Raw genomic sequence first — 25,321 nt, 5'->3', positions numbered from 1 at the left:
AGGTTGCACTGATTGGGAATAAGTATGCATGTTTTGTTTTTGTTGTTGGTACAAATAAAAATAAGTACAGGGTCCCATATTTTATCAAATAAATCTCGTCTGTCTTCATAATAAAACCGTAATCTCTCAAGATGCAAAATTGTCTGACAATCATAAATCATATGTAGGCACATGATCACTCACGCTGTTGCAGGACTTTTTTGACTTATTTTTGGACATTGAGACAAAAACTCAAGCAATTGTTACTTTAACTACGTTTTATACTGTTCACATTTCAAATTTAACACAAATAAATCTTCATTTTAACTTGTTAATACACTATTTAACATGTTGATAGGACACTTGCAGCTCAGTTAGGAACCAAACTTTTCCCAAAGGTCCTCAGAGAAAACAAATATGATGAAAACCACCTCTGACAACTCCGGCCCAGTGCAGCTACAACTACCGGGCTCCACGTGGACAATAGACCTCACCGGAGATTGTACTAAATCTCACCTGTAGGTGTAATTAAGCCTCTAATATGATTTAATCTCTGGGGTTTGGAAACCTCATACGTTCTATCTGTGCTGCCTATCAGCAAGCGGATGGGACTTTAAACACTGAGCGAGCGCGGCGTTCAGGGAATGTTCATTATTTTTGTTTCTAATTGGCTGCTGATAGAATAATCCGCAGCAGGTATTAGTGTTCGGAGGTTGTACCTGCCACGAGGAACACAGAGGCCTTTGTGTCTCATATCGAATCAGAGGAGGCCTTTGGTGTCACTCACAAACAGTTTAATAAAGCGTGCGCACGACCTTCGAAACCATGTGTCCTTCCAGTCGTCGGAGCTGGGTCACTGTGGATGAGAATTGGGTCACTTTCAGTGTTGACTTTGACGCGGCCGAGTCTCTGCCAGCAGCCAATGCCCGTTTTCATTTTTCCAAAACTCCACGAGCTCTTTCACTCGTTCGGGCCCTTCTCTATTGGGAAACACCATGGTAACAGTTCTGGCAAGAGCTGACGCACACACACACACACACACACACACACACACACACACACACACTGCTGCTGCTGCTGCTGTACGTACAGTTCTGCACCAGAATTGGACGATTGACAAACTGTGTCCTCCACGGCCTCGGGGGCTTCACCAGTTAGAATTGAGCTCTATTCCAAAACACGGACACACGGGTCGAACTTTATTACCAAGCCACTCGATACCAGCCACAGGAAGAGCCACGGCTCCTCCGAAACACAACGCACAGCCAGAGAGTTGCGGGAGCTGAGGAGTACCGTGGCTTCTTCTGGCTCTGGATATTTGGCTTTGAGCATTTTTAGGGTTGCTTGTTCCTTCATCCGGCTGCTGAATTGAGACTTAAGGGCGTTTTGTGATGAATTGATGAAGCAGATGACCCGACGAAGGACTTTGAAAAGTGTCAGGTAAGACGATCTCTCGGCCTCCCTCTGTCTCACTCACTTCTAAGTTGCTTCAGTCAGTCACAGAACATGAAAACAAATAATTGACTTTGAATTTGTAGTGATATCAGGCTCTGGGTTTTTGACTCATCTAGGAAATGGTTTTGGATGACTCCACAGTGACACACAAAGCTGAATGTGAAGTGATAAGCATTAGTCCCTACTTGTATAATTATTAATTCAAACTAAAATGTTATACTAAATGTTATATTTTAACATTTAGTATGGCTTAACAGATGCGTCGATTAAATTAAAAAACAACAGTGAGAAACTGCAAGTAAACATTAAATGGTCAAACTACATTTTAAAACAAGGTCTGGTTTAAATTGCTTTTCAGGAAATGTATAAGGGGGAAAAGTCTCTACTTAAACTTGTGCAATAAAAGTGAAAAAATAAGATTAGAAAATATTAATACCGCTATGTAATTTTAATCTTCATAGCAACTCTAATAACGTGTGAGCAGGACAGACATGTGGACGACTTGAGGACTGCGTTAGTGATAAAACTAGTGGTCTTTTCTTTTCTTTTTCTGTGTGCTATTTTCATGACGCACCACAAGCTGACACTTCCACTGTGGTGGAATGAAAGGAAAGATGCAGAAGGAGGTTTGTCACTTGTGATTAGGACAATATTTTGTCAGGGATGACATGGATTGTGACACCTGCCTGCTCCGATCAGGCCAACTCTACACAGCCCGGGCCTTTATTTATTTATTTAATATTTTTTTGGCTGATTCAGTCGGGGCACAGATCACCTTATAAACATACATTTTTCATATCTCTTGTGGGACATACTGAAAGTCCACACCTCAAATTTGGTTGATTAAATGAATGTATAAGAATCAGTAAGCTAAGGCAGAAAATTTATGACGGATAGACACATTTTTGTGTTTTTGGCTTTCAATTTCTAGAATATTTTATCCCTTTTTCATGCATATTGTTAAAGATTTATGCCAGGTTGTGCATTCTTAAGTAATGTATATATTTATTTTTTGTCTATTGTAAACAACATAAATTAAACTAAAAATACTCACACTAACACCCCTACGGCCAAAAATGTCCCCATTGAAGCCCATTCAAATCACTTTTTTTGATTCATTTTCATGACAAAAACATGGCAGTTTGAGGGTTAAAAACTTTCATTAATGTTTGATATGTATGATGAGGACTTAAAAGAGGAGAATAATACATTTAAAAAAAAAATATATATATACATTTTTTTTTTACGAGCACATTTTGGTGCTGGAGGTGTGTTAATGTAACTTTTTTTTAAGGTGCATCTTAGAGTTAAAAATGTTAAAAGTGACTTCAAAACAACATCCATCTTGTACTACTTTATCCTCCACATGATGGGCCGCCAAACCCAGGGCAATGTCATAGGGCAAAGGTCAAGGTCACAGCCAGTCCATCACAGGACGCCTTCAAACACCAGAAAAGATGTTTTCTTTGTTTGTGAAGTGAGCTTTGCCCGATCCACATACTGGTTTGTCTATTTTGGCTTCTGAAACTATTTTTCCGTCTCCCTCTGGACAGTCCCCATGTGTCCATCATTCTGACTCCATCCAGCCAGGATCCAAACCCAGTGTGAGAAACAGAAGACATCTGTCAGAGACTGTGTGAGGACAGTGAGTGATTGACTTCCATCGCCATCCTCGTTTGTCCGTCTGTGGTGGTTTGTAGTTTTCTCACCATGGGGAAAACGGGGCAGAGCGCACTGGCCTTAAACTCCTCGACAGAGGTCAAGCAAGCGGTTCCCTTTGAGGAACTGGACCCTGTGGCTCCCCCTGCAGACACAAACAAGAACAAAGAGGAGCTGCCTGACAGAGGAAGCTGGAAGGGGAAGTTTGACTTTCTGCTGTCGTGTGTGGGATACGCCATCGGCCTGGGAAACGTGTGGAGATTTCCTTATCTTTGTGGCAAGAACGGAGGAGGTAAGTGTGTGAGTCGACCACTGTCGTGATTTACATCATGGAATATCATGTTGGGTTGTTGGATTACAGTTGTTTTAGTGCTGTTATTGTTGTTAAATTACAATCCACTAAAGCTTAACATAAATGTGTATATATTTTGTGTCAGGTGCCTTCCTCATCCCGTACTTTTTGACTCTGGTGTTTGCCGGGATTCCGCTCTTTTTCCTGGAGACGTCTCTGGGACAGTTCACGTCAGTGGGAGGGCTCGGCGTGTGGAAACTCCTCCCCATGATGAAAGGTACGCACGCATGAGTGTACTGCATAATGTACTTATCTCATTTTTATCCCGATTTACATACAGTGATTTCAAACACTTTCATTTTGACAAGTAGAGAAACAACTAATGAGAAACATGAAATCACAATAGACTTGAAAAGGGCTTTAACAGACGGCGCTAGATTTTAAAAGTGTTTTATATATATATATATATATTGTCGACTAAAGCTACATTAAATGCGATGTTTAAAACTTGTTTTTGAAATATGGAAAGCCATTCCCAACACTGAAATGAAGTCACGTGTAAAAAAGAGTGTCATTTGGATCCACATACTGTACAACTACGTAAAATCGAAACTTTGTTTTATTTATTTCAAAGTGGGTTTCCCACAAATAGCTCTACACCGTTCTGTGTTTTATTTCAAAGTAGGTCTGTTTTCCTTTGTTAAGAGGTAAAAACAGGGATGAAATGTCAATAGTTTTCTTTTTGTACTTCTTAAATTTCATAAATGCAACAAACTATACTCCTTTTATATCCATATACTGTATCTATATATACAATTTATTACTCTTCATTTTATGGGTCAAATAGTGTTTTGCGGCTCCAGATTAATTAGATCTAAACTGTGTGTAGGGGTCCAAAAATGACTCCTCTGATTTGATTCTAGATGTTGCAGACTCCTGGACTGTAAAGAAATGAAAACTAATTCCCAAAGAGGTGCAAACAACTACAAAGATCAATACTAAACATCGCAGGAAAAAAACAGCTACATACACTGCTAAAAATTCCTCTAAAAAACGTGTTTGTTTCAAGCAAAATGATCTGCATGCAAATGACCTTGAAACAAGTCAAATTATCTCAAGTATTTTCAGCCTTCTTAAGTAAATGCGTCCAAAAAAATGGTAGCAATTTCACAAGAACATATATTCATTTTTTGCAGTGTAGTCAAATATTACCTTATAAAGTAAACTGGAACCCCGGAGCTGGGATCCTTTTCCACGTCTCTGACCGGTGGCTCATCTCTACACTTATTGTCAGGCTCCTGAAACAAGGTTGTGGATTAGACACACAAAATAAAATAAAAGGAAAAAAAGGAAAACAACAAAGCTGTGTTGATAACTTGTCCTGTTCCTCCTTCTCTGCCTCTGTAACTAAACAATATTTAATCTCCTGCCAAGCACAGATGGCACCGTGATGCTGAGCGTGGTTTTGTGCCAACTGATCAAAGCAAAGGCGCGACGTTAACGTCAGGAAGATAACAATGATGATGATGAACATGCTAATTAGATCCAGTTCACATGTGCTGCACATGTTTTTACATCACACTCACATGTTTGCTGACATTATACGACGTGTAAAAGTGCTGTAAATGTGTCCGTGTCTCCTTCAGGTGTCGGTCTGGCTTCAGTCGTTCTGTCCTTCTGGCTCAATATCTACTACATCATCATCATTGCCTGGGCTCTCTACTACTTATTCAACTCCTTTGGTTCGGTATGTTATGTGACCCTCACAGATTTGGTGTCGTTTCAGGTCGTCATCAGGTTTCAACACAAACGCTGAGCAGAAATGGCAAAACTTGTCTCATTTCTAGGGCAGCGATGATTTAAAACTCTATTACTCATTTAATAACCAACTGTTTTGCTACTCAGTGTCAATTTTAAAACAATTTCTTTGATTTTTAAGCTTCTTAAATGTGAATCTTATGATTTCTTTGCTTTGTTAGAATAAATTTATAAACAATTACAAAGTTTGGAAAACACTGTTCGATGTTCTCTGAAAATTTAAGGGACAAAAACAGCTACCGAATGAATAGAGAAAATAATAATTATGAAAATAATCGTTAGTTGCAGTTTCTGTTGGTTTCTATTAAATAGAAATAAATGTGTACATTTCTTTATAGGACGTATTGTTGTTAGAACCTTTCCTTCACTTTCTTTCTGAAATGATTTCTTTATTTGCATTTTTAGTTTATTTTAAAGTGTGTGTTTGCAGGAGCTGCCATGGCAAAGCTGTGATAACCCGTGGAACACAGAGAATTGTTTTTCCAACTACAGCCTGACAGACACCACCAACCTGACGAGCGCCGTCACTGAGTTCTGGGAGTAAGTCGACGTGATAATTGTTCTGAATCCATTCTCTGTGTCTGTGACACAATGTAGTTCTATTGTAGTTTTCCTTTCACCCCGACCTGTCTAGGCAGGTGGCCGCACATCTTTGAGTCTGTTTCTGTCAGAGATTTATTCCTGATAAAAGGCAGTTTTTTCCAAAATAAAATTGAAATTGAATTGTGTGTGTGCTCCTGTAGGCGTAACATGCATCAGCTCTCCGGTGGTCTGGATGAACCAGGAGAGCTACGTTGGCCCCTGGTCGGCACTCTGGCCCTGGCGTGGGTCCTTGTCTACTTCTCGATATGGAAAGGAGTGGAGTGGACGGGGAAGGTGAGACTCGTTTTGCACATGAAACTTAAAACTGAACAATCACAAAGTGAGTGGAGATATAAGATATGGCTCCAACTAATGATCATTAATCTGTAGATTATTTTTCTGGATTAGTCATGGCTCGGTCGTTTAAAATGGCAGAATATTATGAAAATTCTTTTTCAAAGGTGGAAATGATGACGTTCTTAAATGTCTTGTTTTGTCCAAAAACCCAAATGATTCAGTTTGAATGATTTCTTTGTTATATGGAGCAAAAAATGAGAAAATATTCACATTTAAGAAGCAGGAAACTCTGAAAACTTGTTTTAGTTCTTTAAAAAAAAAATACACTAAAACCCATTACCATTCAGAATAAAAATCTGAGTTTTCAAATTAAAACATAGTTTTTAAACTAAAACAGTATTCAGAATATAACAGAGTTTTCAGAATAAAATAGAGTTTTCAAACGACAAGAGATGTTTTCAAACTAAAACACAGTTTTTAAACTTAAATAGAGTTTTCAGAATGAAACAAAGTTTTCAGACTAAAACAGAGTAAACTAATGGTCTTGTTTTAGAAAAATGTAAACGTGAATGTTATCGTGCTGTGATTATTGTTTGTCTGTGAAGTGGTTATTTCACAGTGACATGATGAGTAATGAGCTTCTTCACTGCTTCTGTTTGGTCACTGAAGTTTCTCCCTGTACAGGAAACTTCAGTCTTGGTGAGTGTGCTTTTTCAACCAGGTGCTAAATCATTTACCATTCTCCCCCCTCAAGTAGTTAATGGGTTTAATATTTATTGATTTATATGAGTCATAGCTGTTCATTTATAAATCAGCGGGATGTGTTTGCACTGTGAATCAGGCCATTCATCAGCCTCGAATTTATAAAAATGTAAATGGGCTGGATGTTGCTCTGAGCGTTGCTCCGGAGAACCTTCACATTACTTTAATGAATAAACATGTATTTAAATCACTGAATAAGTCGAGTGACTTTATTTATGATATTTTCCCTGACAACCAAATTCCTTTCGACAACTCTGAAAGAGATTCTCTCTGATTATTATTATTGGTTGATTGGCTGTTGATTTTTAACATTAGTGACATTTTTTTGAAATAGCGTATCCCTTAGAAACACAGAGTATTTACGCTGCTTTTTTCCATTACTGTGTTAAAACGTATCTACAAAAGGTTTTTTTTCCAGTGCAACCTATAGGCAATCTGATTAAATTCTATATTTTTTAAATTTTTACCAACAAAAGTGCTCCGAATTTTTTCAAATCGGATTGAATTTGTTTGATTTGAAAACATAAATAATTATAATTATAAACATTCTGCTGTTTCTGCTGCGTGCTGGGATTTTTCAAACAGTGTGAGCGGAAACACTGATGAGCAGAGATTAATAGGTGAATATAGATAAACATGTGTGGCATTGGCGAGTAGAGTGGATTCCTCCGAGATACTGGCCCGGATGTATGTACTAATTATTCAAAACCGTCACGCTACAGAAGTGACAGCCACATCTGAAAGGTCAGGTAGGATCTTCTGTTAAAGTGGAAATATTGTGACAGCTGCTGAAGGGATTTTCTTTTTGTGTCACTGTGGAAACAACACGGCTCTGCGTCTCTTTATGCTTTGCTTCAAATATGAACTTGTCATTAGCTTTAAAGTGAAATTCTTGCACAGACATGGATAAAAAAAAAAAAAAACTCAAAACATGTTTTATGCAGTGCGATTCAAACATGAGTCAGTGGCTTTGAAAATATGAGCTGATATAAATCATTTAAAACAAGTTACTCCATCTCTCTTCCTCTCAGGTGGTGTATTTCTCCGCCACCTATCCCTACTTCATGCTGTTCATCCTGTTCTTCCGAGGGGTCACGCTACCTGGAGCCATAGACGGGATCCTCTTCTACATCACTCCAGACTTTACCAAACTCACGCGGTCTGAGGTAAACAGTCCGGGAGACTGATAATTGTCACACGTGAACATGGAAAACACACGTACATATCTTGTTGTTTCACAGGTGTGGCTCGATGCAGCCACTCAGATCTTCTTCTCCTACGGTCTGGGCCTGGGTTCCCTCATCGCACTGGGAAGCTACAACTCATACAACAATGACGTCTACAAGTAGGGGCCACAAAATCACTGCCTTTATTACTATTTCTTGTTTTCTCTCCTCAGTAACCAATCGTGTTGTTCCTCTTGTCTTCAGAGACTCCATCATCGTGTGCTGCATCAACTCCTGTACGAGCATGTTTGCCGGCTTTGTCATCTTCTCCATCGTGGGCTTCATGTCCTACATCACTAAGAAACCTGTGCAGGAATTAGCAGCATCAGGTATTGCACTTTTGATCGCTACTTTGATGCCTCATCCTTACGTCCTTATTTCTTAGTAAGCAAGAGAGCAGAGTTGTGTAAGGTTTTTGCAGACTGAGCATTTGAAGTTTACGTGGAAGTCCTTCAGTACACATAAATGTGCATTTATCCCGCAGCCACAGAAGTGTTTTCAACTATTTTAAAAACTCAATTAAACTCAATACACAACTAAATATGTTGGGAGTTCAGCAGCACCACGCTACGGCCAGACATGGTGCTGCCCGCGTGAAAGGAACAGGGCCAAAGTATGCAGACCTGGTGGCAGGTGGAAGGGAAGCTCTATCCCGTGGAGATGGGAGCTAGAGGCTCCGTTGGGGGGGTTAAACATCACATCTCCTCAAAGACCTACAGGGAGCCAAACACAAGGCTAGCAGCGATATCGGAAGAGGCGGAGAGGGCAAGTTTCTGGCTCTGGCTGAGAAGACGCGACCGGTCTTGGGGAGTTCTACAAACACCTGGAGAAGGTTAGCTGCAGGGGGTGGCTGGGAGACGTCCCCGTTCACTTCCCCGTCCCCAGGAAGATGTTGTGGTGGTCCCTGGCTGACAACCCTGCAGCTACCATTTCATTTGGCATGCTCCATGGGCACCGGTGGAGGTGCGACAGTGGACTCCAGCAGCACCACCATCTCTGGTAGCCTCTGTGAAGCGAAGGCCCTTTCCTAAAATACATTTAAAGACTTCTTCTAAGGCTACAAAGTGATATAGAAACACATGTATGGGTAGTATATTCAATTTCTGCCACTGTATCCGTTTAGGTCCAGGTCTGGCTTTCTTGGCTTATCCTCAGGCCGTCACTCAGCTGCCCATGTCCTCCCTGTGGGCCATTCTCTTCTTCTCCATGCTCATGATGCTGGGTCTGGACAGTCAGGTATGAACTGTTGCTTTTATTTATTAGATTTATTATCCTTGTTCACTTTATTTAATTACATTCACTCATGGGGGGGAGACTGTCACTGTGCACGAAACAAACGCTCCCTAAGAAGAGATGAAGGAAAACAAAGTATGAGCACTTGTGGCATGAGATTTTAAACCAGGGTTCTGTTTATGATCCATCCTGACCCAGGCGTGTCTCTTACGATAATAATGTCATATATTAGTTCTGCACGGTGGAAGGCTTCATCACGGCTCTGATGGATGAATATCCCCTGGTGCTGAGGAAGAGGAAGAAGGTCTTCATCCTGATCGTCTGCCTCATCTCCTTCATCATCGGCTTCTCCATCATCACCCAGGTGTTGCACACGCCACACCCCCCAGCTGATGATCTATATGATATAAACGAAATATGTATTTAAAGGCTTTTAAATGCACTGCACTTAGTCAGACTGTGTGGGACTAATATTATGGGATGGAGTATTATGTGACACTTTTGAAAAGATGCCCCTCCTGCGTTTAACGCGATGACAAAGCGATCTCACAACAACCTGCGGTGAACATTCATCATGCATATTCTATTTAATCAGCCTCTGTGTGTGTGTGTGTGTGTGTGTGTGTTGAAATCTTCCAGGGCGGCCTGTACGTGTTCAAACTGTTTGATTACTACTCAGCCAGCGGGATGTGCCTCCTCTTCCTTGTCTTCTTCGAAACCGTCTCGATATCTTGGTTTTATGGTGAGCTCAGTCAGCCTTTTTCTTTTTTTTTTTTTTACATTGCTTAAATTAACCGAGTGATGAAAAGAGGGGAAAAAAATGAGGACACTTACGCTGTGCCAAGTCACCAAATGAATCATGCATGTAGATTTCCTACATAATTGTCCAACAGGAAATTACATCTATCTGCTCCACTTTGTGTGATAACTCTCTGTCCAATTTCCTTTTCGCCCTGTTTGTTGATGGAGTTATTATCTCTCCCTCTTTTGTCTCCGTCTCTTTTTTTCCACGGTCACAGGAGCTGAAAGGTTTTATAAGGACATTGAGGACATGATCGGCTATCGGCCGTGTGGCTGGTGGAAGCTCTGCTGGATGTTCTTCACACCGCTCATCTGCCTGGTAGGCGATGGGGCGAAGGAATGATTGTTGACTTAACCCCCCTCCATATTGTCCACTCGTGTCGCCTACTCTTCCTCCGCTGTGTTTTGGTGATTTGTACTTCCTGTCATGTGTCAGATCCTCAGGGAAATCATGGCAGTGTCTTTGCCTGCGCCACTGTAGTGATGGAGGAAGTGTAATGTCAAGGGGGAGCCATTTAAGAAGAAAAGTAAAGGGGATGCTGCTGGTTATGAATTTTTGAGCCATTTAAATCAATGTTTCCTATGGTTTAGATGTTTCCCTGCTCCAACACACCGATTCAAACGAGTGGCTTGTTTTTGCAGCAGCTTGATGACGAATTGCCTGTTTGAATCAGGTGTGTTGGACCAGGGGAACATCTAAAACATGGAGGGCAGTGGGTCACCGAGGACCAGGATTGGGAAACCGCAGCCCTAAAGCACCACCATGAGGTTAACACGGGCCAGATTTGTAATTTGTCCAAAACGAGCAATAGTTGCGTTTCAGTTGGAGGATATCTCGTATTTGTCCCAAATGGATCACAAGTACTTCGTTTGGCTCCCCTCGTAACACACAGGTAAACCTAAGGACACAACAAGACAGCAATACTGATTATCTGTCTCTCAATGTCATCAAACTAGGTCTTTTGTTAATGTTTTGATTGAGAGACACCCAACAGCAGCAATGACATGTTGAGTGTTTCCTTGTTCGGTGGCCTTGACATACTGATTAACTCACCACAGATTTAATGGACCATTAAGATGTTTTTTATATTGTAGGGGGTGTTTACCTTCAGTGCCATTGAGATGACTCCTTTGACTCTTGGGAAGTATGTTTACCCACTGTGGGGCCAAGTGATTGGCTGGTTCATGGCTTTGTCGTCTATGATACTGATCCCGGGCTACGTCGTCTACATGTTCTGCAGGACCAAAGGCAGCATCAAACAGGTACCAACCTCATGGTCTTCACGTTGTACTCGCTTGAGGTGAAAGACCCCGTGACATGCCTCTTGGCCTCCATCCAGCATATTTAAGTATTTCCAGGTCAAACAAGCTGCGAGGGAGATGGTTATTGTAGCTATATCGTCACTGCAGGTGTGATGGGGAAACAAGGAAAATAGCCGACACTCGACGGTTTTTGCTACTTGGCTACTTCCTGTCACGTGTTGCTATGTGTTGTTTGCTACTTGGCTACTTCCTGTCACATGTTGCTTCGTGTTGTTTGCTACTTGGCTACTTCCTGTCACGTGTTGCTACGTGTTGTTTGCGACTTGGCTACTTCCTGTCACGTATTGCTACATGTTGTTTGCTACTTGGCTACTTCCTCTCAAAACAGGAAGCAACCTTGTTTTAGTAGTTATCTTATAAAGTAAATACATGTTTTGTCACGTGTTGCTACTTGTTGTTTGCTTCTTGGCTACTTCCTGTCACATGTTGCTACGTGTTTTTGCTACTTGTCTAGTCAAGTAACCTTGTTTTAGTAGTTATAAAGTAAATACATTTTTTTGACACATGTTATGTGTCACCTAGAGAGTTATCCTACACTGGCCTTCAAACTAAGAGCCGTCTTGCATTTTTATTACTTGCTGTTTAAACTTTTTGCCCTAACATTTGGTGATAAAAATAGCCTACAGTCATAATTCTTATAAAATAAAATAAATGTTTTTATGTTATCGTTCATTTTAACAAAATAAAACATTTGCAGTAACAGGAAGTAGCCACACTTTTGCAGTACTTTAAGCTAAAGTTTCAACAGTCATGTCAAGGGGTCTTCTTAGAAATAGGTTTGTGCTTTCAGACTCTTTCAAGAACTTTAAGCATATAAAAGTTATCCTGACTCTGATATAACTCCCTTTTACTTGACCAGCGCTGGCAGAAGATGACAACATCCCAGGAGGATGTAAAGCCATCGGGGCGTGAAGAATTTACACACACAGGGAGCGTGGGAGAAGCTCCAGTCTAGCCAGGATTGTTCAGCTCAAAATATCCCCACAGCCATTTTTTACCCTCGTCAAACTGACTGCGGTCGACTCTTTGCTGCCAGTCGAGCAGACGCCGTCTGTTTTTAGGATGATGTTTCCACCCCTTCATCGTACTGTACGTTGTGCCAAAAATTATATTATATATAATATACGTATATATTAATTAAACATGAAATATTTGATTATGGCTGTAAATCTTTGTACATTTTCTTCACCATGCGACAAAAATCAATTTCTTACTTAGCACAAATGTAATGAATGTTGTTGCACTGAGAAAATGGATGACGGAGTGTGTGCATAAATGTAAAATGAGACATTACAAGTAATCTTTTTTTCCATGCTAATAAAAACCAACAATAGACTAAATAACAGCGTCCGCATTAGTGTCGCGCAGCGTGCGACAGCGTTGTGTCAGGGTAAATCACTGCCAGTTACACTCCTCACTCTAACTGCTTTTTAAGTGGTTTGAACTCAAAACATTGATAGTAACTCCATCAACGTGTTAGCCAACAGGCTGCCGCACAAAAACAATTTTTTTTTTTTTTCAACCCTTTAACACCTAAGCCTCAAAATGTGGCCCATTTTTCCAGGATAACTTTCAATATCTGGCAGTTATTTATAATTTACTGCGTTTTAAAATAATGTATTAACAATTTAAAATGAAGAAAAATACATGAACACCAGATTTAGTGGGCTAAATTTGAAATTTGAACAGTACAAAACATATTTAAAGTAACATTCGTTTGAGTTTTTGTTTCAAAGTCCAAAAAATGGAAACTGTACTGGCGTTTTTTTCCCTCTCTGGCGACAAAGACGCTGATTCGCCGGCTTCCTGCAACAACGTGAGTGAAATTACCGTAATAACCACACGGTGACTTGGCGTGCAACTTCTCAGCTTTCAGAAAACGTCGGAAATTTTTCCAATAGCACAAACTGTTGCGTAATTACCGTGATGCAAAGTGCGCTCGCGCAGACGTGTCGTCTGCAATAAGGGTTATGTTCAATTCAATATGTTGTTAAGTCAGAGTCATGAAAGTTATGTTTCAATATTGTACAACATGAGATTAAAAGTGGCCATCATTGCCTGTAAACCCAAAGAGTTAATCCAAGAACACGTGCGCATCATTGTGGTGAGTAGACTTAAATCATCTTTAATAGCATGTAGATATACAGGTAAGAGAGGGGATTCAAAGTCAACTAAGGGGGAGATGATTGATCTGTTATACTCTCAGTTCTGTAAAAAGTCCACATTTTTTCCGCAACACTTTCAAACAATAATGAGCAAACACAGTGTTGACAAGCCGGACAAGATCATTCATGAAGCAGTGCACTGGTTATGGCGGAGCCCTTAAAGTCAGTTTCTCAGTGAAAGTCAGTCACTACTTCACGGTGGCATCAAACGACCAGAAATGCTACATTTATTTCCCTTCAAACACAAACGCTGTGATTTTATCTCTCACAAAATGCTTCAACACATCGTCAAGGAGGAAAAAAACTGTGCAGTCATACAAAGGGTAGCAGTGAAAGACAGAATGCTGTGGGGGAGGGAAAAAGGCCGTCAAATTTGCCACCAGTGGTGTTTTCGATTACAAACAAATATTTTTCATATCATCATCATCATCATCGTTTTTTTTCATTATTTTGGCATCTTCATCTCGGGCTTGTGCGCTCGCAGCAAATCCATGCACGGGGAAAAAACCCACAAAAAAACAAGACGGATTTGGGAGAAAGGTTCAAAATCCTCCGAACAAAATGTCATGCATGAGAAACAAACAACCTCATATCTAAACGTTGATCTGAACAAACAAAATGAGCAAACACGCAGTCCGTGAAAAGAATATATCTATATCTATATATAGATATATATATATGTATAAGAGTAGAACACAAGGATGTTTGGTGTTCGAAAATATGGAAAATTGCCGTAATTAAAAAAAGCTCTCCAGCACTAATTCTTCTCGTACTGTGTAGTGAAAAAGAGGTGAGATTGGATTTGTTGATGGGGGGAAATAAAGGTGAAGAAGAAAAGGACAGAGAGATGAGATAGAGGAGGAATCCCCACAGTGGCTGTGGAGTTAGAAATCAAAGCGGTCACACAGGAGAAGCGTTAAGCGGAATATTCTGGTTAAGAAAGGGACATGTGACCTGTGACAGGGCTTCAAACAAGGGCTTCCTGACGCTTACTTGAATGTGGTATTCACAATCTACACAATAGATCAGATTATGTCATTCAGATTAAAAAGCAGCACAAAATACCAGTGATGTCACTATTTGCAAAAGTCTTACAAGCTGTGTGTGTGAAACTAAACCCGGGACATGTACAGACAAGGGCCGTCACTTTTTAATCCATAACTTCAAGACAATACAGCCTAGAAGCACATCAGACCTGAAGTCTGAAGTCATGTACGGCTGAACAATTCATCCAAATTCGATCAAAATTTGCCAAAATGTGTGTCAAAATCTTATTCTACACGACAGAAGAGAACATCAGACTGTGAGAACTCCCAACAGAGAACAAATTTCAGATCCCGCCCTCCTAAGCAATCAGCTCGTTCCCCTCACCTGTTCTTCCACGCCCCCTTCTCCTCACCTGCAGCTCGTTAGTTCCCCTCTATACAAACCAGCTCGCGATCGTCTTACCTCTGCCATAGTGTCTCGTGCTCTTGCCGAACGGGGGTGGAATATCTGAATATCATATTCTTTCAAATTTTGATTTTTATTTTGGGGGGTGACAGCCCTTGAACCGACATGAAGAGACGCGGGAAATGCATACATTTAGAATATTATGATGTTAAAACAAACACAAATCTTGACATTTTAACACTTGTTGGCAGCAATTTCCTGCAAAAGAGCGAAGAACACATGAGAGCAAACATGTGCTGTACACACAATACAAGCAGGGGGAGAAAAAACAACTGTCAGGTGTGGAGACATGTTAGATGAACATCAACAGCAATGATTCGCTGCCGTTGTTTCCCATCATCCTTCACTTTGAGTGTTTTCTGATGAGAGCGGGTGAGAAACAGCTTACTGGAGGATTTTTGCTTTTTTTTTTCTTAATCCAGGGGAGCAGAGAAGAAGCCAAAATGTTTTCCATCGCATAAATAAATCAGCAAGAGTGCAAATGGAGAAAATAGCATTATTATTATCATTATTATAATTTTTTTAAATGAACTATCAGTTCACGCTCCTCGAGTGAGAGGCGACTATTGTCACGAAGCAAAGCTATTTTCTGTCTTTTCTTCTCGTCCAAGCTTTTATTCAAGTGCAAAGAAGTGTTTTCACAGGAGGCGTATGTATCTTGGCACATGAGATATATATATATAATATATATATATATATATGTACTTTTTTTTTTTTCATTTAAAAGGGTCAGCTATGCACCGCTTGCGCACATACAAACACAGTAGCCATGAGCTTTGGGGATGTGAAGAGTGAACAGAGGTCAAGAGGTCAAGAGAGAGAGAGAGACAGGGAGAGACAGGGAGAGTCGTGAGGGCTTCAGGTGTTTCTGTTGCTCGCGTGGTCTAATACCGCAACTACGAGGAATCCATCCAGAAAGTGTGTATGTTTTCTCTCTAAAGGGACGATTAAAACTGACAAAAAAGTTATAGAAATTTGTTAAAACTATGTAATATTTCAAAATACATGTGGAATCAAGTAAAACCTTTTTTTTTTTTTCCTTTTTTTAATTTCTCCCTATATCTTTTAAAATCGTTGAGTTAATTCATTTTTTCCCCTCCTAAATATATGCATATAAGTGATTCATTTCTTTTTATTATATCTCTTTATGTATATATATATATTTATGTATATATATATATATGTACATTATGTACTGTTAAATAGAGAAAGGAAGTTGTGAAGTGTGTGTGTGTGTGTGTGTGTGTGTGTGTGTTTTAGGGAAATAATACTAACTAATCTATTTACACCATGCTCTGAGAGTCACTGGGGGTCCGGTGTAGACTGAGGCGGGGGTCTGGTGGTATGTACTGGTGTGGATGGTGGTAAGGCGGAGGCGGGGGAGGCAGCGGGGGCTGGTGGCCCTCGCCGCCGTGGTAGCCGTCCGGCGAGCGCACCGGCGTGGACATGGCCGACTGACTGATCTGGCGATGGCTGTGGCGGTGGTGGTGGTGGTGCTGCTGGTACAGGTGGTGCGCGGGTGTCTGTTTGAGGAAGGCCTCTATGCGCCCGTGGCCGCCGCCGCCGCCGTCGTCGTCGAGCATGATGACTTTGACGATCTGCTGACACTGGATGAGCGTCTCGGGCCGTAGGTCGGCCACGCTGACGGCGGTCTGGTGCTGCTGCTGGAGGAGGTGGAGGTGGTGGTGGGCGGGGGTGCTCGCCGCCGACTGCAGCCACGGGTGCTGGGTTGGTGGTGGTAGCGGCGCCGGCCCCTGGAGTAGCCCCAGGGGCCCCTGCTGGAAGAGCAGCTCTCCCCGGTGGTTAGGAAGGGCCGCGCTCTCGGGACTCTGAGCCGTGCTGCTGCTGCTGCTGCTGCTGCTGAGCTGGTGCGTCTGAAGCCTGTTGTGAATTGACACCTAGTTTAGAAAACAGCCAAGAGAACAGCATCATATGTTATAAAACTGGTTCCTCCTCTACAATCCGTCAAGCCCTCTTTTTCTTTTTTTTTTGGGGGGGTGGTGGTGGTGGTGGTGAATGCACAGCACACACACACACAGGGGATGCTGAGGTGTTGAGGGTCAGTGCAGGTGTAAAATTACTGTGACGACTGCACACTCCCCTCCCTCCACTCCCACAGGAGGTGGGAACAATGTCGAGTGGATGTGACAGGGGGGGTCAGGAGGACAGTGGTACAGGTTGTGTGTGTGTGGGGGGGGGAGGGGTGGAAGAAGAGATTTGCTACAGAAGGGGCCCGGTGGTTCCAAAGGCGACACTGAGGGCCCCTGTGTCTACCTTCCAAACCACTGTGTGGCGCTATGGTGACAGTAGACACAAGGGAGGCTTGGGAGGGTTTCGGGGGGGAGAACCAGAACAGAGACGGAGGGCGTACAAAGAAGAGGGAGAAGTGGAAGAAGAGGAGGAGTGGAGGTGAGCAGACTGACAACCACAGACATCCACAGGCAACACTCATCAGAATGCAAACCTCCCAGATTACACACATTTGCTACATCTTTCTATTTTCTATCGTCTTTCATTTCTTTTTCTTTTTTTTTTAACTTATTTAGACATTGGGAAAAATATGAAACAACTGCACCATGTAGAAGCTGATCATTTGTCACCAATTCAGGAAACTGAGTTTTGTTTCTAGTCGTTCTCATGCATAGTTGTAAGACATTGTGGTTCTCAATGCAGCAATGTCACACCAAATGAATACACTGTACATTTAAGTTCATAAAATTCATAAAATCCATCATATTTCATGCTCCTAGGGCAACACACAAAACACACAAAACAACAGAAGTATGAGGAGGATATATTGTATAGATAGATGTATATCGTATATATCTAGATACTATATAGAAATGTGTGTTGATAAGAATAAAGTTTCTGAATGTGTGAGTAAGGTCAACTGTAATTCTCCTGCATCATAGAAGACTTTTAATGTAAAGCATTTGCGATGTGAAAAGGGCTAACAGCAGCCCCCCCCCCCCCCCCATTTCTCTTACAGCAGCTTATATAACGTCAGTGTGAAAGGACTCCATTAACATTTTGCTCCTATTTAATGTGCCGACCATGGCGTGTCCTTGACAACTTTCGATTCCTTATCAACGAACTCCAGAGCACTTAAGATAAAAAAATAAATGCCTCCAATGCCTTTCATAAATTTGGCAGAGCAGGTTATTTGCCAAATTAGGTTCCTTAAAGGTTCCTTAACATTCAGCACAAAATCCAAAAACAGAACATTATGTAGCTACAATCAGCTCAAATCAGATGTTTAAATGATATGATTTTGGACGACTGATAAAAACAACAACAACAAAGCAGCTCACTGCGTGTTGATAGATAAATAGAGTTTAATGGAGAACAAAAAGTTACATATTAATGCTCCTAGTAAAAAATGGATACAAAGTAGTTTCCGGCAATAATATCTCAATAGATCTCAAACTCAGACAAAAACTTATTTCATCCAGGGTCATAATCTACTGCACATTCACAGGAAATCAAGCTTTTCTCAATTAAAGTCGATTATTGACCCATATTTTCAGCATCCACACCCTGTTCAAGGAGAGGAATCATTGCATGAGCAAATACTGTATGTCCACTGCACAATAAAATGCTCATTTTTATTTATCTGTGTCTTAAAATGTCTGGTGTGCAGCAGTGCAAGTGTGTTTGCTCGGCTCTAATTGTCGTCCGACTGGCATTTATGACAATGGGGATGAAATAGCAGGGAGATCCTTCAGTTTAATGTATACGCTATTACTTCTCTAACAAGCTCCCGTGTAAAGATTTACAGGCCGACATATTACCAGTGAACTGTGTGGAATTAAAAAAAGCCACTTAATGTCACTCGTGCGTCCGGATTTTCACGACACCCCGTCTACTCCACTGCAACAGAAAAAAACTGGGAGGGAGCTCATGTGATGCCTCTAAGATGCTAATTGCAAAGCCCCATGGGTAGTGTAGTTCAGCCCGGCGTTATACCTGCAAGGATTGTTCGCTTGGCGAAGAGTCGGGTAGGTTAAGAGACGCTGGGTCACTTGAGCGGTGCATTCAACTGCCTGCATGTTACTGTGTTAATTAAAGTCTCTGTGTTCCCATTGTCTCCTCTGCTACGTTTAGCGATGGCATAAAAAGTTCCCTGAAGGCATCGCAAATCCTGCCCGAGCTTGTGAAACTAATTACAACCTGTTCCCTCATATTTAAACCTGGGAGTCTGTTGTAGTGAGCAGAACCCGTTCTGACTATTAGCCCACCAAACCACCACAGTGAAAGTACAGTGAGTCCCCAAAGTGTTGCCCCGCTTTAGCTAACCCCAGTTGACCTGGGGTGAAAGGGATGAACAACCAATTATCCTCACATTCACACCTACGGTCAATTCATCCAAGCATCCAATTAGTCTAATCTGCCCTTGGTCAAACCGGGATCTGAACCGGTACCCTTCTTGCTGTGAGGCAACAATGCTATCCACTGTGTGACTTCATATTTGACTTAAATACTCAGAACAAGATTCTCAATGTCCTTCTAGAAGGCTGGAAACCATAACCTTCAAATATTCATATGTTGGCTTCTTTAATTTCCACTAATGCTATAATCCTATTTCGTTAGCCTTAGCTAATTGGCGGATTGGGCTAATTGGGCATGTCATCGTAGGGGAGCAGGTTCGAATCCTGAGACACATCGTTTCAGCTTCTTACAAATGTCTAATGTGGAAAAATGCATGCGATGCTAACAGCGATGCTAGCCTACAAAGTGCTTCACGGGTCAGTCCACTGTTTCTATCTAGTGGAGTTCTTTCCTAAGACTTATTCTATGTCGATAAAAGCATCTGCTAAATGCTTAAATGTAAATGTAACAGCGCAGACAACCGCCTGACTGCTTTTTCTGGAGGATGGGTAACGCTACGGTAACAGGCAGATAAACACAGGGTTTCTCAATCCTGGTCCCAGCACACCTGATTCACATGAACGGGTCGTTATCAGGCTTTTGCAGAGCTTGATGACAAACCCAGACTCAGGTGTGCTGGAGCAGGGAAACATTCAAGCAGGCAGTGGGTCCCCAGATAAACACTTAACTTAAAAAAGTACTTAAAAACAAAGTCCTAAAGTCCTGCGAAGCACGATAGCGTTGCTTCTGTGTGTTTGTTGATGTTCAGAGGAGAAGAAAAATGGCTCATGGAGACCACAGTGTCTTTTAATTACCCGGAAATCCACAGGGGACGATCGAGGATCTGCACTGGCGCTTTCAAGGTAAGTGTCATTTCCAAAGGTTATTTTCAGCCTTAAATAAATTATAATTAAGGGTTTATGAATTTTCAGTGTGACCTCACATGTCCGCAACACTTTACTCTACTCAGTCTACAGTGTGACACTCTATCTCATTCTGCCTTGGTAATGACACACTTGACTTGTCTCTTCCTGCTCTGACTTACCTGTCATTTGGGAACGTGTCCTTATCGCTAAGCACTTACCTCCACTGCGTTGTGTCCGCTTCCACTGTCTATCTCCGGGTTTCCTGAAGGCGGGGGAAATGAAAAGGTGGGAGGGGGAAAAAGGGACAAAAGTTGGCAGCAAAATGTCTATTAAACCATCCTTTCCTCGTTTTAAACTGCGTCTTAAAATAAAGGTTTCAACTTGATATGCTTCAGAATTTCCAGGAAAGGAAGTAAAGAAAAAAAGACATTGTTATGGAGGAGGAATATTAATGTTACTGGGGACAAGGCCTCAGCGGTGGGTACAATTAAGAAGCAAGAGCTCACACACACTCACACACACACACCTGATGGGGAGCCCTGTTTGCCACGCAGCTCGAGCTGTGTGCCGTTGTTCTTTACCGAGTGTGTCTTGGCTCCCTGCTGCTTTTCCAGCTCCCCTGTGGAGACAGGAAAAAAACACAAATGATCCATCATAATCAGAATAAGAGCGAGCAGAGATGGAGGGACGCTGATGGGTAAGAGGGAAAATATTAACAGGCATCAATGTGCGCTTTCTGGCGCCTCTGAGCTCAGAACATGACTTTCCATTCCCTTAATTAAGCTTCACACTTGATGGTAATGGCATGTCATTTCCAATCACCTTGACGAAACGCTGCATTGTTCTCAAATGCCACGGTGTATACAGTCATTTTGATGCTGAACATTGCAACCGCAGTGGCGCCTCGAGGCGGGAAGAACATGATGTATTCTGAGTGAAAATAAAACAAACAAAAACACATGTTTTCCTCCATAATTCTCCCAAAATATTTTTTAAATGCTATCTGAAATAACCGCATTGGCACTAATTCAAGAGGTAATAGAGGAAGTCTGGTACTTTTCTGATGAATTGTTGGGGGGCAATTATTTGTACAGAGACCTTTTTAAAAGGCACATTTTCAATTTTCTTCAGACAGCCTCCAAACAAATTGAAGCGCTACCAGCAGAAATCAGTACACAATAGTTCAATAGTTCAATTTAAAAACATGGCAAAATGTTTGGAGACACAGCTATCTAGTCTTTTTCTTTTTTAGTGACAGTGGATGGTTGTTTGTGACCCCGCCTTTCGCCCTATGTCAGCTGGGATTGGCACCAGCGACCCCCCCCCCCCCGTGGCCCTCATGTGGAGGATAAAGCGGTAGATGGATGGAAGGATGACTTTAAATGAACCTTGTGCACATGTCAAATGTGAATGTTCTCAATTTAGCATTTATTTACTATAGAGGCTAAGTGAAGGCTAGCTACTAACGCTACAGCCGTTTGTTTACTTCTGGCGTGCGCTGACCTGATATGAGAGACGTGATTGATGGGCGGAAGGTTTCATTTGGAGAAGCTGAGCGACGGAACCATCGATAAAACAAAAGATACCCGGGTGTCATGGCACAATCCATTGACAATAACTGGAAGATGTGATTTGCTTTGACTGTCAAAAAAAGAAAGAAGAAGTGCGACGAATTGCTCCAACGAGTGGAAAATAAGTGGCAAACGAATCACTCTAGACACCGATAGTGGCCGTAATATGCTGGCAGTTGCCTGGCGTCTTCCGTGTGGACACCTGCGCTGCATGACTGACTGTGCTCCCTCTCTCTCTCTCTCTCTCTCTGTTAACACATGTCCTTGTTGCAAACAGGATGGCAGTCATCCATGTTGAGCCTTTATTTTAAGATGACCTGGTTGGCACTTGATAGGCCTGAGTGTCTTTGAAACCACAGAGTTCTATGTGTCTAAAAAGAAAGACACAATTAAACCTTATCGCTCAACATAACAATAAATACATCCTTAGAGTTTAAATGAGGATATTCCATGCACTCATATTTGTAATTAGTGTGCACTGGTGTGTGTGTGTGTTGTTGCTCCACTCTAGAGATAACTACCATCTGTCAACCCCTGCCCATCTCCATAGGTTGTTGACTGTCCTCTCCCTGGGCGGGCGGCCCTCCCTCTCTGTGAAGGGTAATGCAATTGCATCAAATCCCAGCAGGGATGCTCGCTTTGAAGCCCACTGGCAGTGGCCAAGCTCCAAAAAAACACCTCATTTCTTTTTTTTCTTTTTTTATCACTTCCATTTCACTGCAGTCTGTGTGAGCTGCACTGCTCCACGCGTCCAACCCCGAACTAACCCTCTGCACAAACACAAAGAGCACATTTGACTCCTGTTTCAATAACTTCCCAATTTAGGAGATTATAGATTTTGTCCAAATTGCAACAGGATTCGTGCGGACCGTCGTTTTATTGCAAGGTCACTGGAGGGAAGACACAAAGACAGACGTGCACAAGAGTCCATTCATTCAAAGAACATCTAAAACATCTAAAAATCTAGAGGTGTATATTTAGTTGAGTTATTTATTTATTTATATAAGCCCAAAACCTTTCCAACAAAAGTCAAAAATCCATAAAAACTCTACTTTTATTCAAGGTAACAGAGCATTTTTGTTGCCTTTTAATGACATAAAAGGCGATACTTACACTCGATGCGTATCTGCTCCATCTCTGACACTTCTGCGATCGACTCCTTCAAGTCTTCCACGAACTTGAGCAGCTCCTCCGCGCTCTGGGCGCAGAAGTGAAGCACTTGCTTCTTGTCGGAGCCGAAAGGTGAGAGGATGGTGATGCCATGAGGATAGTCTGGAGCACAACAAGGACGACAAGAGCCACTGAGACAAGTGACAGCGAGGCGTCAGAGCTGCGCTTGAGCGTTTAATCATCTCCTCCTGTTTACCTGATGATGCAAGCGCCGGCAAAGACTGTGACTTACATTCATTTTCAAAAAGGTGGAACTGCATGCCAAGCAGACCCATGGCTTTGCAGAACGTGTAGGCCGCAGGACTCTTCTTCTTTGGACAGAGCTTCAAGATCTGCGGACGATGAGTAATCACGTGACCAAGGGAATCATTTTGATCAACCTCAAAGGCATCGGATCGGGAAACAACTTTAATTTGAAATACTTTTAAGTTAAAAGCAAAGTGAGTCAATACTGTACTGTATGGAAAACACCTTTAGAGATGATAGGGAGCTTTTTCATTGACTGGCCTCCCAGATGGAGGAAGATAAGGCAAATCTATTTTGCAGCAGTATGGGGGGGGGGGGGCGGGACATAATTTACCCAGCAAAGGTGGATTAAACCACTACATCACTTTGGCACTTCAAACACCTCTCGATGTGTTTAAGCCGCGTGAACAGGAGCCAAACTCAAAGAGAGAAAAGACCACTTTCATTCCACAGTAAAAAATTCTGCCTCTCCGTTAAAGGTTTTGGAGGAAAAAGTCCGTATCGCACCGCTTACCTCTACTGCCAACAGACCAGATTAACACCACTGTGAGATTAAGCAGCAAACAATTACATCTGTGCTTCAGTAGAAATGGGGAACAGCATATTCTGACTGTTTTTAAACAAACTAGTTTGTAGTTTTTAGTTGTAATCATAACTGTGTATGTTATCTACTCTGTGATAGCGTCTGTGCATACGGAGAATATGTGTGTAAACGAAACACACGGACGCAACAAGGGCAGATAATTCTGTGATGGAGGTGCAGGGCTTTGTGTTGACTTACCACAATCAGATCATTGAAGAGGAAGACTTCTCTCTGGTGTGCCGCCTGCTTTTGGGCCTTGTTGACGTCGATCACTTCGAAAAGTCGACTACAGCACACCAGTCTTCTGTGAGGGACAGAGAGGACCTGCGCGCACACAAACACACAAACTTTCTTTTGTATATTTTAACCCTAACCCTAAAACCAGGTCTACACCCTAACCCTAAAACCAGGTCTAAACCCTAACCCTAAACCAGGTCTAAACCCTAACCCTAAAACCAGGTTTAAACCCTGAAAACACCCTTTAAGGTTCAGGGGCCCAGACACAATGTCCTGTGTGTACACACACACAGAGCCAGGCAAAGGCTGAGAGGCTGAGAAAATAGATTAGGTCTCAATTTACAGTAATTCACCCTTAAATACACAGACAAACCATGAAATGACTGTACATTCTCACACAGTAATATGCAAATGTTAGTATTATTCATTCATCTTATTATGCAGAATCCCCCTTAATAAAAACAACCCGTCATTCTCATGTGGGCAACTTCATTTTCACACAGTAGATATAAAAAGCCGTTCATCGTTGTTTTTGCTCCATGACAACACTCTATCATTGTGTACGTAGACACGTAGAAATGTTATTTTATCACTGATTTTTGACCTAAAGTTTCTTTAACGTTGTGGTTGCGCAGGAAGCTTGACGCAGCGACGCTTCGTCGATGCAAACGTGAGGCGCTTATGAGAGAAATCATGAGTTTACATCACTGGAATGTATTTTTAATGGTTTGAGCCGCTATTATTTTATCATTACACGTCAACCTCATTGTAGAGGCTGTTGGCAAACTGCTCCAGTGAATAGAGATGATACAGAACATAGACTGCAGATAAATAATAGATGTTGTCATGGGTCCAGAAACTGAGGCCAATGCCGAATGGTTTGTTTGTGTGGTCGCATTTGAATATTTTACTCCTTTATTCTCTGTATATCTGCGGCGTATGTCCTTACACTTTGTAATAATGGGACGAAACTTAAAGTTAGTGCAATTCATTTTGTAAACACCATAAAGGTCACTAGATGAAATGAATAATCTGAATGAATAATCTGTCAATTATGAGTCTGAACATGTGACTTGGATTTTAGCCCAGAAGCTGAATCTTAACTAAAGATGTGTTGAGTTCAACCATGTACACGTTCCACTATTGATGCGCAGTGACCAAGTCTTTTAACCTCAAACGGTAAACTGCGATGATGGCTTTGGTTAATGATGTATCTCGCTGGAGTAATGACCTGCA

At 41.7% G+C, this 25,321-nt stretch overlaps 2 protein-coding genes across 6 annotated transcripts in view; one reads left to right on the top strand and one right to left on the bottom strand.

Annotated features, from left to right (window-relative positions):
- The first annotated feature begins 314 nt into the window (after positions 1-314).
- Positions 315-12,856, top strand: LOC131456122 (sodium- and chloride-dependent GABA transporter 1-like). 2 transcript variants are annotated; one of them, XM_058624149.1, is made up of 15 exons: positions 315-1,419; positions 2,988-3,385; positions 3,531-3,662; positions 5,032-5,132; positions 5,634-5,743; positions 5,947-6,079; positions 7,876-8,010; positions 8,086-8,189; positions 8,275-8,399; positions 9,194-9,306; positions 9,536-9,667; positions 9,943-10,045; positions 10,323-10,423; positions 11,200-11,367; positions 12,287-12,856. In XM_058624149.1, exons 2-15 carry the CDS (start codon positions 3,145-3,147, stop codon positions 12,380-12,382), a joined length of 1,794 nt encoding a protein of 597 aa, XP_058480132.1. In that variant the 5' UTR covers positions 315-1,419; positions 2,988-3,144; the 3' UTR covers positions 12,383-12,856. The 2 variants fall into 2 exon arrangements, with proteins under 2 accessions (XP_058480132.1, XP_058480131.1); XM_058624148.1 differs by lacking the exon at positions 315-1,419 and having other exon boundaries at positions 2,752-3,385.
- Positions 12,857-13,536: 680 nt separating this feature from the next.
- The window catches only part of iqsec3a (IQ motif and Sec7 domain ArfGEF 3a), an 81,133-nt gene continuing 69,348 nt past the window's right edge, over positions 13,537-25,321 (bottom strand). For 3 of the 4 annotated variants that reach the window (XM_058624983.1, XM_058624985.1, XM_058624986.1), the window contains 6 exons: positions 24,047-24,172; positions 23,252-23,351; positions 22,963-23,121; positions 20,805-20,897; positions 20,497-20,540; positions 13,537-16,942 (listed from right to left, as the gene is read on the bottom strand). In XM_058624983.1, coding sequence (XP_058480966.1) covers positions 16,328-16,942; positions 20,497-20,540; positions 20,805-20,897; positions 22,963-23,121; positions 23,252-23,351; positions 24,047-24,172 — 1,137 coding nt within the window. In that variant the 3' untranslated portion in view covers positions 13,537-16,327. The remainder of the gene's footprint in view (positions 16,943-20,496; positions 20,541-20,804; positions 20,898-22,962; positions 23,122-23,251; positions 23,352-24,046; positions 24,173-25,321) is intronic. The other variant, XM_058624984.1, reaches the window with a different exon arrangement.

Source organism: Solea solea, chromosome 3 (genome assembly GCF_958295425.1).
Source record: "Solea solea chromosome 3, fSolSol10.1, whole genome shotgun sequence".
Taxonomy (NCBI): Eukaryota; Metazoa; Chordata; class Actinopteri; order Pleuronectiformes; family Soleidae; genus Solea; species Solea solea.
This window is presented reverse-complemented; position numbering and strand designations above follow the sequence as displayed.